The sequence below is a fragment of the Paroedura picta genome, chromosome 4 (assembly GCF_049243985.1).
Source record: "Paroedura picta isolate Pp20150507F chromosome 4, Ppicta_v3.0, whole genome shotgun sequence".
In the NCBI taxonomy this organism is placed as follows: Eukaryota; Metazoa; Chordata; class Lepidosauria; order Squamata; family Gekkonidae; genus Paroedura; species Paroedura picta.
In genome coordinates this window covers 27,887,517-27,902,894 of record NC_135372.1, presented here as the reverse complement: position 1 = coordinate 27,902,894, position 15,378 = coordinate 27,887,517, and the positions used below count along the sequence as shown (strand labels likewise).

At 47.0% G+C, this 15,378-nt stretch overlaps 1 protein-coding gene across 4 annotated transcripts in view; it reads right to left on the bottom strand.

Moving 5' to 3' along the window:
- KDM4B (lysine demethylase 4B) overlaps positions 1 to 15,378 on the bottom strand; it is a 189,161-nt gene that overhangs the window by 52,734 nt on the left and 121,049 nt on the right. For all 4 annotated transcript variants that reach the window (XM_077332098.1, XM_077332097.1, XM_077332100.1 and 1 more), the window contains exon 9: positions 2,679 to 2,875. In XM_077332098.1, coding sequence (XP_077188213.1) covers positions 2,679 to 2,875 — 197 coding nt within the window. The remainder of the gene's footprint in view (positions 1 to 2,678; positions 2,876 to 15,378) is intronic.

The window sequence follows — 15,378 nt, the reverse complement described above, 5'->3', positions numbered from 1 at the left end:
GGAAGATTGCAGTTTCTCAACCCCCGCAGTGAGGTCTATACCCCATACTGGTAGACCGCAGAAAAGTTTCAGAATAAATATGGTTTGGAAAATTTTAATAGTGGCCGGAAGGTTTTGACCTCCCTTGGAAAAGTAGAACCTAGCAATTGTGTTTGACTTGAGATCTGTACAGTTGAACATTTGCTTCCAATATAGGGACCATTTCAGCGTGTGGTGAAAGAGAACTCCTAAATAATTAAAGTGGTACACTTGCTCAACGTAATGTTCATTTAGTTTCCACTTGATGAGCTTTCTAGATCTGGAAAATAAGATTATTTTAGATTTGGTGAAGTTAATAGGTTGTTTTTGATTGCAGTGACTTGGAAAAAACTTGAAGAGGAGCTTTTAGGCCAATCTTAGTACAGGAAAGGAGGACTTCACTGTCTGCGTACAAAAGGAGGGGGACTGGAGAGCTTCCCAGCCTTGGGGCATGGCAACGGATTCCAGTAAAGTTTTCAGCCAGATCGGATATAGATACCGGGCTAAAACACAGCCCTGTTTAACACTTTGTTGGAAGATATCAGAAAGCTTTCCGTCCTTAGCACTGCGGACTCGACAGCCAGTGTTTGTGTAAAGGTTACGGATGAGATGTAAAAGGCGGGTGTCCATTCTCATATCTAATAATTTATTCCATAATTAAGATCTTGGAATGGAGTCAAAAGCAGTTTGAAGGTCAAGAAAGGTGGCATAGAGTTTGCCCTCTTTGGCTCAAGTGTATTTTGCCGAAAGGTGGGAAAGGGTGAGGGCCCGTTCAAGAGTGTACTTCCCTGTCATAAAACCGATCTGTTCTGTAGAGTGGTAAGCTACTGTTCTGGCACCACTTTAGTAGCTTAAAGGTAAAGGTCTTTGTCATGTCTGAACCTTGGGGTGACGCCCTCTAGCGTTTTCATGGCAGACTCAATACGGGGTGGTTTGCCAGTGCCTTCCCCAGTCATTGCTGTTTACCCCCGGGTACTCATTTTACCGACCTCGGAAGGATGAAAAGCTGAGTCAACCTTGAGCTGGCTGCTGGGATTCAACTCCCAGCCTCATGGGCAAGGCTTTCGGACTGCATGTCTGCTGCCTTACCACCCTGCGCCACAAGAGGCTCTTAACTGTTGGAGGTTGAGGATCTGCTGTCACATCTGTCACTTCTGACTTGGATCTGGCTGTGGGGTGGAAGCCCAGAGCTCTGGGACGCTCCTCAGGGTTCCTGGCATCCTCCCGGACATCATCTAGCACTTGCATCTTGGTAGACGGGCATCCAGTCTCAGGTCCATCTGAGAGCAATTTGCTGCCATGAAGGAATCCCATGAAGATCCTTCTGTGCTCAGTAGGAAGGGGATGGACGTTGAACTATAAATTTCCATCTTTTCTTTGGGGGGGGGGGGGATGCTGTAAAGACGCATTGATCAAGAGCAGAGCTCGGGATCTCCTATCTAGGCAAGTAGGGCAATCTAAGATGCAAGATCTGATCACCAACATTTGCATAACAATAGCCCTACTTAGGTGAGGTGAGTCATGACCTAACCACTCTGGATTACTTTGGTCCCACTGCATGAGAACAGCACATCCCACGGTTATCTGAAACAGTAAGAACCAGCAACTTGTCTTTAAAATGTTAAGTGGAAAAAGGAAGAAAATGTTGGGAAATCTAAATTTTGGCATCAGGCCAATCAATACAATGTTTGTGAGGAGCCTATGCAAATGGAGGTTACACAGGCAGTCTGTATGAAGCCCTCTTCACGAGGATTCTGAAACGAAATCCTGTGTAGCATAATAAATCCAGCGCAGAGAGAAGTTTGACACATGACAGCCATCCAAAATGCAAGAACAAGTCAGGATGGCTCAAGTCAGACATGTCAAGCACCAAATGACCTGACAGGGATATCTCAAAGTTATGACAAGGATCTGAGGGAGTCAAATGAGGAGCTCTCTGCCTGGCGCTGCAAGGGCAAGCTAGGGAGAAGCGACAAACCTCCAGGGGCTGCGATCAATCACTGTAAAGTAGGCAGCAGCCTGGAAGACTGAGCAAGTGATTCAAGCTCTTCCAGAGAAGGGAAAGGCACAATGAATACCACCTAAATTGAAAGGAAAATCCAATCTGCCAGTCATTTTATGTAAAATCTCATTAGGAGCCCACGCAGAGATGCTGAGGACAAAATGAAATCCACGTCACTGAGAAGGTCTGGAATCAGAATGCCAAGGGCTGCATTCACGCAGATGGCAGAGCACTGAGACAGGTCTTTCCGGAGAGCTTGCTGTTCCCTTTGTGCTACGTACACAGCCTCCGTGCACAAGGACTGTGCTCTTTTCGTCTACCCGGCAAGGGAAGCTTGCACTTCGTTAAGTCAGGGAACAAAACATCCAGAGTTCTCCACTCTTGGGTGCTCTAGACAAGAAGCATTTGTTTGCTTGGAGGCAGACAAGGAAACATAAAGAGCCCTGCTGGATTGAGTACAGCATCTTGTTTCACAGTGCAATAGATACACCAAGAGGAAAGATAGGGTGGACTTTTCCACACAAGAGCTCCAACAAACAAAGGTTCAGGAGCAGAGGCTGCACCCTTGTTCCCTTTGGCATCTCAGCCAAATCACAGTGTGACAAATGGGGAGAGGGAGACAATCAAAGGGAGGGGGAAATTCTGTTTTTGTTCTTACCTGCGTAGCATCTTTGCTTTCAATGCAGCTTTGGTCTGATTCCAGGTTTCCAGCTCTGGGCTGGTGAGAGCAGTGGGTTTCATGTGGTCCAATACTGTGACATCTTTTCCTTGCTTCCACAAATCATAGCGCTCTGGTTGGAGGACCCGCACAAAGACATCCATTGAGATCTTCACCATGTCCTTCCGGCACGTGCACTACAAAAGAGGTCCACAATATGAGTGCAGTATCACAACACAATTTGGGGGGGGGGGGGAGGGAATAGTAGACAACTCCTCCAGTAAACCTCAGAGCCATTGGCTGCTTGTCACTTACAAGCCACATTTGCTTCTAGACTACTGTATTTTATTAGGAAACTCCAGTTGGTACAGAATGCTGCAGCTGAGAGATTATCAGAAGCTTGATGGAGCATGTGTGTCACTCCCATTCTGCACTCATTCCACTGGCTGCACATCAGTTTAAAGCACTGGCCACTGCACACAAAGCCCTTCCTGGCCTGCAAGGCCCCCTCTCTCCCCCTGTACTTCTCTACAAGAACTTTGCCTTCTGCAGGGACCAACATACACATGGGCCATGTTCAAAACCTTGCCTGTACCTGGACCTTAGCTGTCATGCCCTCACCTCGTGGAATGGTCTACCTGAGGAGGCTAGAAGTCTCATGCTCTCCTGGCTTTCCACAAACTATGCAAAATTGAAATATTCAAGATTTTTCAATGCAGATAAACTGTGATCTATACTACTACTACTTATAGCTGACTATAATGTGACATGTTAACATCTGCCTTGCTTCAGTATTTGGCATCACAAGTCAATTGACCATTTGAAGGACTTGACTATAGTGACCCCCTAGGATTATAGATGGCAAAATGTTACAATGTCTTATTGTAAAACAGTCTCCTATTTTTATGTACAAATAGTTTGTATATTCAGAAGGTTCTATTCTAAGTTCAAAGGGAACAAGATCAATATGCCACAGCATACAGATTTTTGTAACCTAGACTGCAAACTCTCTTGGACTGATACCCAGACGTTTTCAAAATTGTCAACTAATAATCTTGGACAGATATGCGACCAGTTAATTTCTTGCCTTCTTTCATTTACTCATATGTACACCTTCCAGTACTGAAAAGACCTAACTAGAGGACAGCTTTCTAGTCTATGGCAAATTGTCAGCCCAAAATTTATGGCGATGATCCCAGAAATAGCTGCAAATGAACACAGCCCCACCCCAAGTCCCATAACTCCTACCATTAGACAATTAGGGAGCCCGAGAGTCACTTGGAGAATTAAGAGTCGGTATCCACCCAATGTTTAAATTAAACCCATCAAGCTGAACAAATGGCATATGGGCACCAGCTGAAAAGCGTCAGCCAAAAGGGCAGCTTGCGAGGAAGAGCAGGGAGGAAAATATCTCACCTAGGCACAGGAAAAGCTGTGGGGAGACTGCTATGGATGGTAAGTCGTTAGCCTCAGAGTTAGACTAGCTGCTGCTGTAAGGGATCAAGAAATCTGCAGGGCAGGGAGACCTATGGGTCAGAGCAGGTGGGCCACAGATGTTCACAGTGTCAGTTTGAAGCAAGCAACCAAAGATTTTAGCTGCACATTTCACCCCTCGGCTCCCACTCGTCTTCCATTTCCACTCCTAAACTAGCAAATGTTTAGGCAAGGCTAGGAGAAAGGAACATTGGACTTACTTGAAGGTTTTTTCTTTCCAGTGGGGCAAAATCATCCAGCATGGTTAGGTCACACCTCTGTTTGCTCCGTTAGGGTAACTATAATGCAAATTTTGCAGTTCTCTAGTTGGTGACCAGAGCCTAACCTTCCAGTTCTTCCTAAGTCCTGCTGCGTTCAATTCTTGTGTCAGGCTATGATATCCATGGTAAGGTGTCCTTTTCCATCTGGCCATTCTGGCATCAGTGCTGATAGTAGCGGCTTTTTGTTTGTTTGTTGTGAGTATACAGTGAAATTACTCCCTCCCTGGGTGGGATGTGGATGACTTCACCCCACTGGAGAGAAGAAACCTTCAGGTGAGTCCAATGTTTTGTTCTCCTACAGTGAGGCCCAAGTCATCCAAAGTGGTTAGGTGTACCAAACCTATAGTCAGGGCAGGCTAAACCCCTTGAAGTCAGTCCTGCATGGCTTGCCACATGTTTGAAGATAGCCTCCAGGGAGACCACCTGGTCGATGCGGTAATGTCTGACAAAGGTGGAGAATGATGATCATGTTGATGCTCTGCAGATCTTAATGGGGACTTGCTTCTGGCACTCTGCAATCCCCCTGGCCTTGTTCCTATTTAGGCACACTGGGGAGAAGGACCTGGGGCGTGAACTCATAACTTGTTGTTCACCTACAGGGTTTGCCAGCCCTTCATGCCTCCCAGTGTGTCCTTCCAGCAGGCTGTCGATATAGTGGTTGAGAGATGGATGATCCCGGTTCTCTGGCAGCATGCTCCGGAACTCTGTGTGCTGCATCTTGCATACTTTTGGGAAGCCGAGCTCTTCTTTTGGGCGCTTGTTGTGGAGCTGGCCCGTTGGAGCCGCCTGTTTTCATCATGGTGCAACCGTTCTCTTTGCTGGTGGTTCGCTTCTGCTTGGTTCCAGCCTTTCTTCCTGCTGAGGGAATGTGTTGCGCCATCGTTTCTCTGGCCTCCAGAATGAGGCTGTTGGAGGAGTGGAAGCCTGGAGCTCCAGACTGCTCCTCTGGGTCCAAGGCAGCCATCTTGACCCCTTCTGTGTCCCTGGAGCCTGGCATTCTGCCAGTGTTCCATCCGTCTGTGTTGTAGTCCAAGCCATTTAAATGGGTCCTGCGATTTCTTCTTGTGTACCGGTGATGAATTGGTTGGAATGTGAATTTCTTAAAGTTTCTCCTGTGGATGTTTAATAGAATTATTCCTGATCAGGTGCAAGGCTCAGGATCTCCGACCTGAGCAGTAGGACAATGAAGACTGGAAGGTCAGACTCTGGACACCAGCGAAAGGGCTGCAAAATTTGCATTACAATTAGCCTACCTGAGTGAGCAGAGGGGTAACCTAACCACTCTGGATGACTTTAGCCCCACTGTAGGAGAAGAGGGCATGATTGCTGTCTTTAAGTATTTGAAATAGTACCATTTAGAGGAGGGCAAGGAGTGGTTCCTGGTGGCAGCAGAGAGGACCCACAGTAATGGGTTTAAACTACATATAGAATGGTACTGGTTAGATATCAAGGGAATTTTTTTTTACAGAGAGTAGTTCAGCAGTGGAATGGGCTGCCGAAGGAGGTAGTGAGCTCCCTCTCACTGGTAGTCTTCAAGCACCAGCTGGATAGATACTAATTCTGGATGCTTAAGGCTGATCCAGCATTGAGCATGGGGTGGGACTAGATGGCATGTTTGACCCCTTCCCACTCTAGGATTCTCTGAGTCCAGTTCAGCAGTAGAATGATCTACCTAAGGAGGTGGTGAGCTCCCCTTCATTGGTGGTCTTCAAGCAGCAGCTTTAGTCTGATCCTGCATTGAGCAGGGGGTGGTACTAGATGGCTTGCATGGTCCCTTTCCACTCTAGGATTTTATGAGTCTAATTAAGCCATGGAATGGGCTGCCTAAGGAGGTGATGAGCTCCTCCTCACTGACAGTCTTCAAGCAGGGGCTGGACAGTTAGTTATCATGGAAGCTCTAGGCTGATCCTGCATTGAGCAGGAGGTGGAACTAGATGGCCCCTTCTGTCTAGGATTCTATGAGTTTAGTTCAGCAGTGGAATGGGCAGCCTAAGGAGGTGGTAAACTCTCCCTCATTGGCCATATTCAAGCAGTGGCTGGACAGATACTTAACCCTGATGCTTTAGGCTGATTCTACACTGAGCAGGGGGTGGAACTAGACTGCCTGCGTCACGCCTTCCCATTCTATGATTCTAAACATTTTGTGGCTCTGAAAGTGAAGCAATTTTGGGGACAGGCAGTTCCTTTGCTAAGTTCCTTCCACCCCTGGCTTCTTTACTGAAGGAATGGATTGTTCCACCCACCCCCACCCCCATTTCTCATTTCAGTGGGAGAGTTCAGGGTTCCACCTTCTGCTCTGCAGCGAAAAAACCAAACAGCAAACCAGGGAACAGCAATAACCTGCCTGCACTAAACAGGGAGAGAATATTTATGGCCCTGCAATTTTCAGCAAACCCAATTCGCTTAATGAAAAATAGCGGAGGAAAGAAAGGCAGGCTTTGGAATGTAATTTGGCTAGGGAGCCGTGGAACCACAGATGGTACCCATGTTTCAGTTTCCTGGAGAGGCTGAAGCTCTCCCCAGAGCCTGTATCAATAGAGGCTTAAGGGATTTGTATTGAGCCGCTTTCCAATAGTTATGTCCTGAAGTAATTACAAAGGGGGGGGGGAGGGTACCTGTATGAGCTGCTAAGGGATGGGCAGGACAGAAGAACCAAGTTGCACACACATGGAAAGAGCCAGATCACCCTGCCCTTCTTCCACCAGTAGAGGAGAGATCTTCTGCAAGGAGACTTACAGATGACCCCGCCACACACAACGTAGCTGCAGGAGTCTCTCCTCAAAAGTAGAGGGTGCCCCCATTTGACCTCCATAGAACTGGGCCCTCTGGTCTAATCTTTTGTAAACTTGGGGGTTCTTTTGAGGAGAGACTCCTGCAGCTATCCCGCAAATTTGATGCCTGTATCTCAAACCCCACTGACACCCAAAAGCACAGAACAGACAAAAAGGCAACATTTCCCATTGACTTTTATGGCACCGTAGGTTATAATACCACTGACTCGAATCAGTGCTATTAGTCAAACTCGAATCTCTGTATCTCAACCCGTGATTTGGATTTGCAGGGTAATTGCCCCTCCTGGCGGGGACGCAACTGTCCATCATGTCACTCTGTGAGCACCAAATTATTGGTCATTTCTGGCCCCAGGGAAGCTCACCGGGCCTTGACCAGTGCCCAGGGCCTTTTCGGATTTGAGCTTCCAGAAGAACTGAGACAACATTTGCCCACCTCCAATATTTTGGCATTGCAGAGAGGGTTCCCTTTCTGGCTCCCGAGTATCACACCAATAACGCACTGGACATGGCACTGACCACCATCCTCTTTAGGAGTTAAGGAGAAAAAAGTGTACCTCCTGTATACAACACACATTGAGCACACCCAACAGAACAAGCTCTCAAGGCGTACTGAATGCAGAGGGGCATTTTTTCCTTTTTTTTGTTTAAAGGAACACAGCCCAGGGAACTCTGAGGCTTGCAGCACGAATGGGGAACCAGGGATTCCTCATTCCGGTTTGATTTACTGACACCATTACTCTGCACTCTGCTGCAAAGACCATCTCCTCTCAATTCCCCTCCCTGTTCACTCTACAGCTCTACAATCCAACAGCAGGCATACTTCCCTCTCCATCTCATCCTCACACCTGACATGCACAAATCTGCCATGGTGTATGTTTATATTTCAATTCCAGTTTTATTTTATTGCTTTCACACCAGCATGCATGAATAATTTATGGTGGGCCGCAGTCCTCAGGGGCCTCATTCCCCACCAGGCAGTGACTATTTCCTCGGCCGCTGCGCAACTGTGCTGTGTCGCCCGCACAGAGGCTTCTTACCAAACGGCGAGGGACCCTCCTCCCTGCCTGGCTTTCCTCCACCACAGCTGCTTAATCCTTTCTAGAGCAGCAAGCAGTTTGGGGCAATTACTAATCAGAGCACTTCTGACAGCCTCCCAGGGACTGGGGGGACCATTTGTCAGACGCTTCTATCAGGACTGTCAACCAAGCCCCAACTGTGCCTCTCTGCTTTCTCTTTAGGCCCAGACACCATCTGTCAGGGTCTGCATATGGAATCAGGGTGGCTCCAGCACTACAAGTAGAAACTATCCTCATCCCATTCCATTCCCTTCTGTCTGATGTCACACTAATTGTTTTCGCTTCAGGTGGGTTGCTGTGCTGGCCTGAAGTAGCAGTCCAAAGTTTGAGTCCAGGGCACCTTTACGATCAACAAAGTTTTATTCAAGGTGTAAGCCTTTGTGCTTATACCTTGAATAAAACTTTGTTGGCTTTAATTTATTTATTTATACTTTAATTTCTAGGCTACTCCTCCTAGCACTGCCAGTTTGGGCGAGTTTACATTTCATTTCTTTTATTTATTTATTCTATTTGTATACCACCCTCCCGAGGCTCAGGGCAGTTCACGTGGAACATCCACAATACATGGAAATCTGTTTCTTCATGACATAACATATAAGTGGACTGATTCAAGTGGGTAGCCGTGTTGGTCTATAGTAGCTCAACAAAAAGAAGAGTCCAATAGCACTTTTAAGATCAACAAAAATGTATTCCAGGCGTGAGCTTACGAGTGCATGCACTCTTCCTCAGACTAAATCAACAACCTCATAACTGTAGAGATATAAGGCAAAACCATCGCCCATGGTAGCCATTTTGTGATTGTGCTCACCGCCAAGTGTTGCCGAAAGGCTCAGTGAGGTTGGGGATCACTGGTGCAGATCACAGCTGTGTTTTTGATAAGGTAGTTTGTCTTTAAACTGTACCTCACTATTTGCATATGATCACCTACTTGTCCAGCAAACCGCTTTTGAACACTGCATCTCCAAAGGACTCTTTCCACATTGAATCAGCTGCCACAAACCCCATGCATATCTGCTACAGAACTCCAGAACACAAGAGAAGATCCTGGAGCGTATTCTTGGGTGTACATGGATCTCCTAGACCCAGATTATGCTATTTTCTTCAAGGGTATATTAGTTTGGATGCAGAGGGAAATAAATGTAAAAAATCCCAGGATATTTAATTGCATGTCTATGGTTGATTTCCTACTTGCTTAGTCCAATGATGAAACCACATTCCACGCTTCAATAGGTAGCCTCAGTTACAGATATATTTCTTGACCAAGAAAACTGAATAAAAATAAAAAGTAAGGGCTGTTGGGGAGCCCACCCCGGCAATGAACGCCTGTCCCCGGCCGTCCCCCTACGCCCACGACTTACACATCGCCGCTGCCACAAGACCTGGCCTGTCCCTGGAATTCCAGGCTGCCGCCGCGGCGAGACCCCGAGGAACGCCTCGCTGCCGCCGTTACCAAACACTCCCCCGACGAGCCGCTCCGCCGCGAGCCCCGTGGCTGGCCTGCAACGGCTGCAATCCCTTCCTCTCCCCACAACAGATATCCTGTGAGGTACGTGAAGCTGAGAGAGCTTTGCCAGAACTGTTCTGTGAGGACAGAACTAATAGGGTCACTCGGCTGGCTGCATTTGGAGGAGCAGCGAATCAAACCCACCTCACCCGATTAGAAGCTGCCACTCTTAACCACTACTCTACACTGGCTCTCCACAAGGAGAGTGGTGGAACACATGGGGAAGGGAAGGTGACCTGAAAGTTTCCATCAAACACTGACACAACTCCAGAGCCCCACAGTATTCAAAATGTTAAGAAACAGGGATAGAAACACAAATTCCACTCCCTCCCCCAATGTCCAGCACTGCAGCATAGCTGAATGGACTCTGATGCTGGACTTTTGGAAAGTGAAATTAGCGAGCAAAGCATTTTGTGCTTCACAATTAGCAGCCAATAAAGGAAAAGGAGGTTTCAGAGGCTAGCTCAGTAACGAAGCTACTAGGAAGCAGGAAGCTTTGGATAAGAATCCAAAGCAATCCCTTGGCTACAAATATGGACAGAAAAGGGAAAGGTTGCTGGATGAAAAGAGTCTTTGCAAAAGTTGCAAAGCCGGCTTGGAAGGAGGCTTCAAGAGAGGACAAGTGTGGAGTACAGATGAGGGTATTCAGTAGTGGCTGTCTCATCACCAGACAGTAAGGCGGCCACCTGGTTCATCTCCTTGGTGAGCTCAAAAGCTTGCAGAATGCAGCTGGGGTTAGGCTCCAAAATGCCTATTTCACCTCTTGCTTTTCAGGCTGCATTGCTGCCCTGCATCTGGAGAAGCAGCTACATCCCAGTCAATCAAACCATTGTCCCACAGGAAAGCCAAGGGCTCTTGGCTTCTACTGGATTTCAACACTGCAGCCATGGGGGAAAGGATGCTGCAGCACTATTAACTCCAGAGAGCTCCTGATTCGAGTCGCCAAAATACAGATGCATCTCTTGGCCTGTTCCTTCTCTGAGCCCCTGGGATTCCCATCGCCTGCTATATATAAATATAATTTCTGAATCTCTTTCTAATATTTTTGAAAATTCTTGGGAAACAGGTGACGTCTATAGCTGGCAAAACTTTTGAACAAATCATCAAATACTTGGCCCTTGAGCAGCTAGAGCAGATGGCTGCAATTACAAAGAATCAGAATGGCTTTCTCATGTCAGACTAACTTATCTCTTTTTTTTTGAGGAAGTTACTACCTTGCTGGATCAGGGAAGTGCTGTGGATATAGTTTCTCTTATTCATTTGTTCATTCATTCACTCATTCTTTGAGTTCTAGCCCACCACTCTTGCAAGTGGCTCGTGGCGGGTAACAGTATAATCCCCAATAAAACCCCATAAAACTCCATTAAACCCTCTACTATATTTAAATACCAACAAACTCCACCAGCAATTTAAAAACCCTCCCCACATTCTTGATTTCAGTAAAGGTTTTGATAAAGTTCCACATGATAACATCTTGACAAGTTGGTAAAATGCAGTATGGATTCTCTTATTGTTAAGTGGGTCAAGGTTGACAGATTGCACCCAAAGAGTGCTTGATAATGGTTCGTCATCCTCTTGGAGAGGAATGACGAGTGGACTGCCTCAGGGATATGTCCTGGGCCCTGTGTTGTTCAACATATTTATAAATGGTTTGGATGAAGGAATAGAGGGGGTGCTTATTAAATTTGTAGATGATCCTATACTAGGTTATAATGTAAAGTGCCCTGAGCCAAAAGAGAGGGTAGCATATAAATATGACAGACAGACAGACAGACCTGTATTCACCAAACATGGATAGAGGAGAAGGCTACTTCACAATTACCCCAAGACACAAAAATAGGACAAGAGTTGTGGTCAAGACTTGCGCATTGTAGGGCAACTGACCACAATTTAGTTATTTATTATTTATTTATTACATTTATATGCTGCCCTCCCCAGGGCAGTTCACATGAAACAGAACAAGAACTATACAGAGAAAATTGATAACCATAAATAACAGCAGAACAAAAATAAACAGTGTGAACTGTAAATTTGTAACCGCAACATGTATTTGTATTTACATTTATATTTATATATTGCCGATCTCAAATGTCTCGCAGCGGTTTACTCCAATTCATAAGTACAATAAAATCCCACGACTGGTCTCTTTTGGATATTAATTTCATGGGAAGGAGGCACGGGGAGCCAGTGGAAGATGCTGGTTCTTGTTGATGTCACGGAATAGTTTTAGTTCTGTTAGAGCCCTGATCTCCTCTGGGAGCTCATTCCACCAGGTGGGGGCCAGGACAAAGAAAGCTCTGGCCATGGTTGAGGTCAAGCAGGCTTCCTTGGAGCCAGGGATGATGTTCTCTGTGTGCATGTGGGCTGTCAGATGACATACTACAAAGGATAAACCTGTGTGTGCATTAAGTGCCATCAAGTTGCAGATGACTTGCAGTGACCTTAGCCTGGGGCTTTCAATGGAAAGGACAAGTCAGAGGTGATTTGTCGCTATCAGCCTCTGGAATAGCCACCCTGGCCTCCCTTGGAGATCTCCCATCTAAGTGCTCACCGGATCTGACCCTGCTTAGCTTCAAAGGTCTGACAAGATCAAGTTAGCATAAAAAAGGAAACACAATAAATGGGATGGATCAAAGTTTCAGGAAGGGTTAAAGTATGATTTTTTTTTAAATAAAGGGAAATAGAAAAACAAACAAACAAAAAGACAGTTTATAAAGGTGCTAAAGGCAGGTAGCTGTTGGCTTGTATGGAGGAAGATGAGCCCTGACCTTCCTGTTTCAGATGTAATTACCACCACTGCGGAGTGTCTCAACAACATACCAGTTCATTAGGAAATCCACTGGAAACAAAGGAGTGCTTCATAAGCAAAGCAACTAAGCAAAGCATGCCAAGGACTCCAGTCTGGGGCTGCAGGGACCTTCTACCCCACCCTGCCTGTTCACTTGCTCTTTCAATCTGAGGCATGCCCAAGAACCCAATCCTGCAAATCTCTGGCTTGGCCCGTTAACCCTTTTTATCAGCCTCTACTCGGTCATGAAAATGCTAGAGGGCATCACCCCAAGGGTCAGACATGACTCGGTGCTTGCACAGGGGATACCTTTACCTTTTTACTCGGTCTTGCTTTTATGCTCAAGCTGCAAGACTAGGTGTGTTACAAGTCACAAATGCAGGAGCTGACATTCACAGCCAGAGTCACTAAATATGAGCAAAAGGAAAACTGCTGAGAAGGAACACTCATATTGTCCATACTGGGTTCCAAACACAGTATTCATCTCCAGAATGAATTCTAATCAGATTTGTAGGCCCCCAGAAGGTCCAGCTTGGAAAAGACCCGTGCCCCTTTGATCCTTTATAGTAGCTCAGAAACCAGGGGTAAAGGGGTATTGGCCTTCAATGGTGATCTGGTTGAGCACCCTATAGTCATGGCAGAGTCTGAGCTCTCCACACTTCTTTTTCACAAACAGGATTAGAGCAGATGTCGGAGCAATGGGCAGCTGGATGAAACCCTGTTGGAAGTTTTTCTCTAGAAAGTCCTGGAGTGTCTGGCATTCAGGCTCAGATAGAGCATAAAGGCATTTCACTGGCAACGCTACTCCAAGTTTCAGGTCAATTCCACAACTGATTTCTTGGTGTTACTGGTCTGCCCCCTTCTCTTCGACAACATTGGCGTACCCATTAGCTCCAGAGCCAGCTCAGACGAGGTACTCAGAAGAAGTGGAGTAGGCAGGTGCTAAAGGCAATTGCAGGAGAACCGGACCTCCGGCTTCCCTCAATCAATCTAGGAGTTGTGCCATTTAAGCCAACTCATGCCTAGAACAAGAGGAAACCTTGGCATCCAGACTACATCGAAAACCAGTTGCTCCATGTGCTCCTGTACCTGCATCACCAGAGGTTCAGTCTCCAGATTTACCCAGCCCGATTCAAGAAGATACCCATCTATGGCCTCCACTTGAGTAGACTGCACCTTTTTCAGATGGGGACTTGGTTCAGGCGCTGAAAGTCCTTATCAATATAGGAGCCTGTTGCCCCACAGTCTGCTAACGTGTTGGCTAGGAGCTAGCACTCATCAGGAAGGAGCAGAGTGACTGGCAGGAGCAGATGGTTCAAATGGGAACTTGACCTTCCGCTTCCTCCCAGGTGGTAAGGTTCGAAGTCACCTGTGAGTGGGAGTTTCCTGCCATTTGCTTTGGAGTTTCCTTTGCAGGACACTGGCTAGCAAAGTGACTGGTGCCCACACAGTATAGGCAGAGGTTCTGTTGGCGGCAGTGCTCCTTCTCAGCAGCAGTGTGTCGCGGGCAAGCTCCATTCAGCTGCATTGGTTCTCCCTAGCCACAGGAGCTGCTAGCTAGAGATGGTGGTGGAGTAGAGCTGGGCAGGGCTCCCTTCCTGGTTTCTGGGCGTGTAGTGAGCCTTAACTTTTATTTGGATAGAACAAGGGCCTTCAGGAGCTCAGAGGCTCTGTTTGTATCCTTTAGGAAGCTTTCCTTGAGGAGAAAGTTGTCCACCGCAACCATCAGTCGATGATCAGGAGCTGCATTATTGTGGCTTACAAGGCAAGGGGTGAGGAACTACCCTGAGAGGTGCTGGCACATTCACTGAAGGGGCAGTTACCTATGTCGCTAACAGAGCATTCCCCTGTTTGGAGGTTATATGCAAGGTGGCCATGTGAAGGTCCATCCACTCCTTCACGAGGCATTATAAGATAGACGAGTTGGGCTTCTGCTGAGGCAGCTTTTGGAAGACGGGTCCTGCAGGAGGCTGCCCAGGTCTCGCATTCAGAATACTGCACCCACCCGGACACACTTTTTTTGTACATCCCAGATGTAAGACTGCCCAGTTAAGAGGACCACTGGGGAACTGAAGGTTTGTTTCACTTACCATGAATCTTCCTTCTTGGTGGTCCAAAAGTGGGGCCAGTCTAATTTTTCCCGCCCCTGAGGATTCTGGTATTCCAGCTAGCTCTGGTTCTGTTCAGCAGTAGATAGAAGATATGAACGAGCTTAAATTCATGGGGAGGCCAAGTAGAAAGAGGATGAGATGAGTCTCAGGCCTGCCTATGGAGAGTGGGGGGCTCTTTCTGAACCTCGTAACAAACAAGCCTAGGGGAGGCTTTTCCTTTTCCTGTGATAAACTGCTCCAATCTGAACTGAGGAATCCTGGGAGAAGCCCCTCCCCAACAGGGATCGCAAGAAAATTCTCAACCCTGTCACCTAGAGGAGGAGCTTATCCCAGGCATAAGACTACCCTGCCTTCAGGCCATCACAAAGGAAGATTCATGGTAAGTGAAAGAAATCTTCTGTTCTGTTACCATCCAGAGCCATGCAGTTGCTAGACAGCAGAGGGCACTCCACTGAGCTTCTGAGGCTGCGTAGCGCATCCCCCAACATGGGGCCACATGGGGCCACCCCTGCTCACAACGGTTCCATTCTCTCCACCTCTTGTCTCTTAAAAAGCACTCTGTTCTGCTGGCCCAATCACACCAATTTTGGTGGACAAGACAGCTGACGATAAACTGCCAGCCCCATCACTAATGGGGTGGGGGAGCATGAATTGTTTTACAGGTTGAAGGCCTGG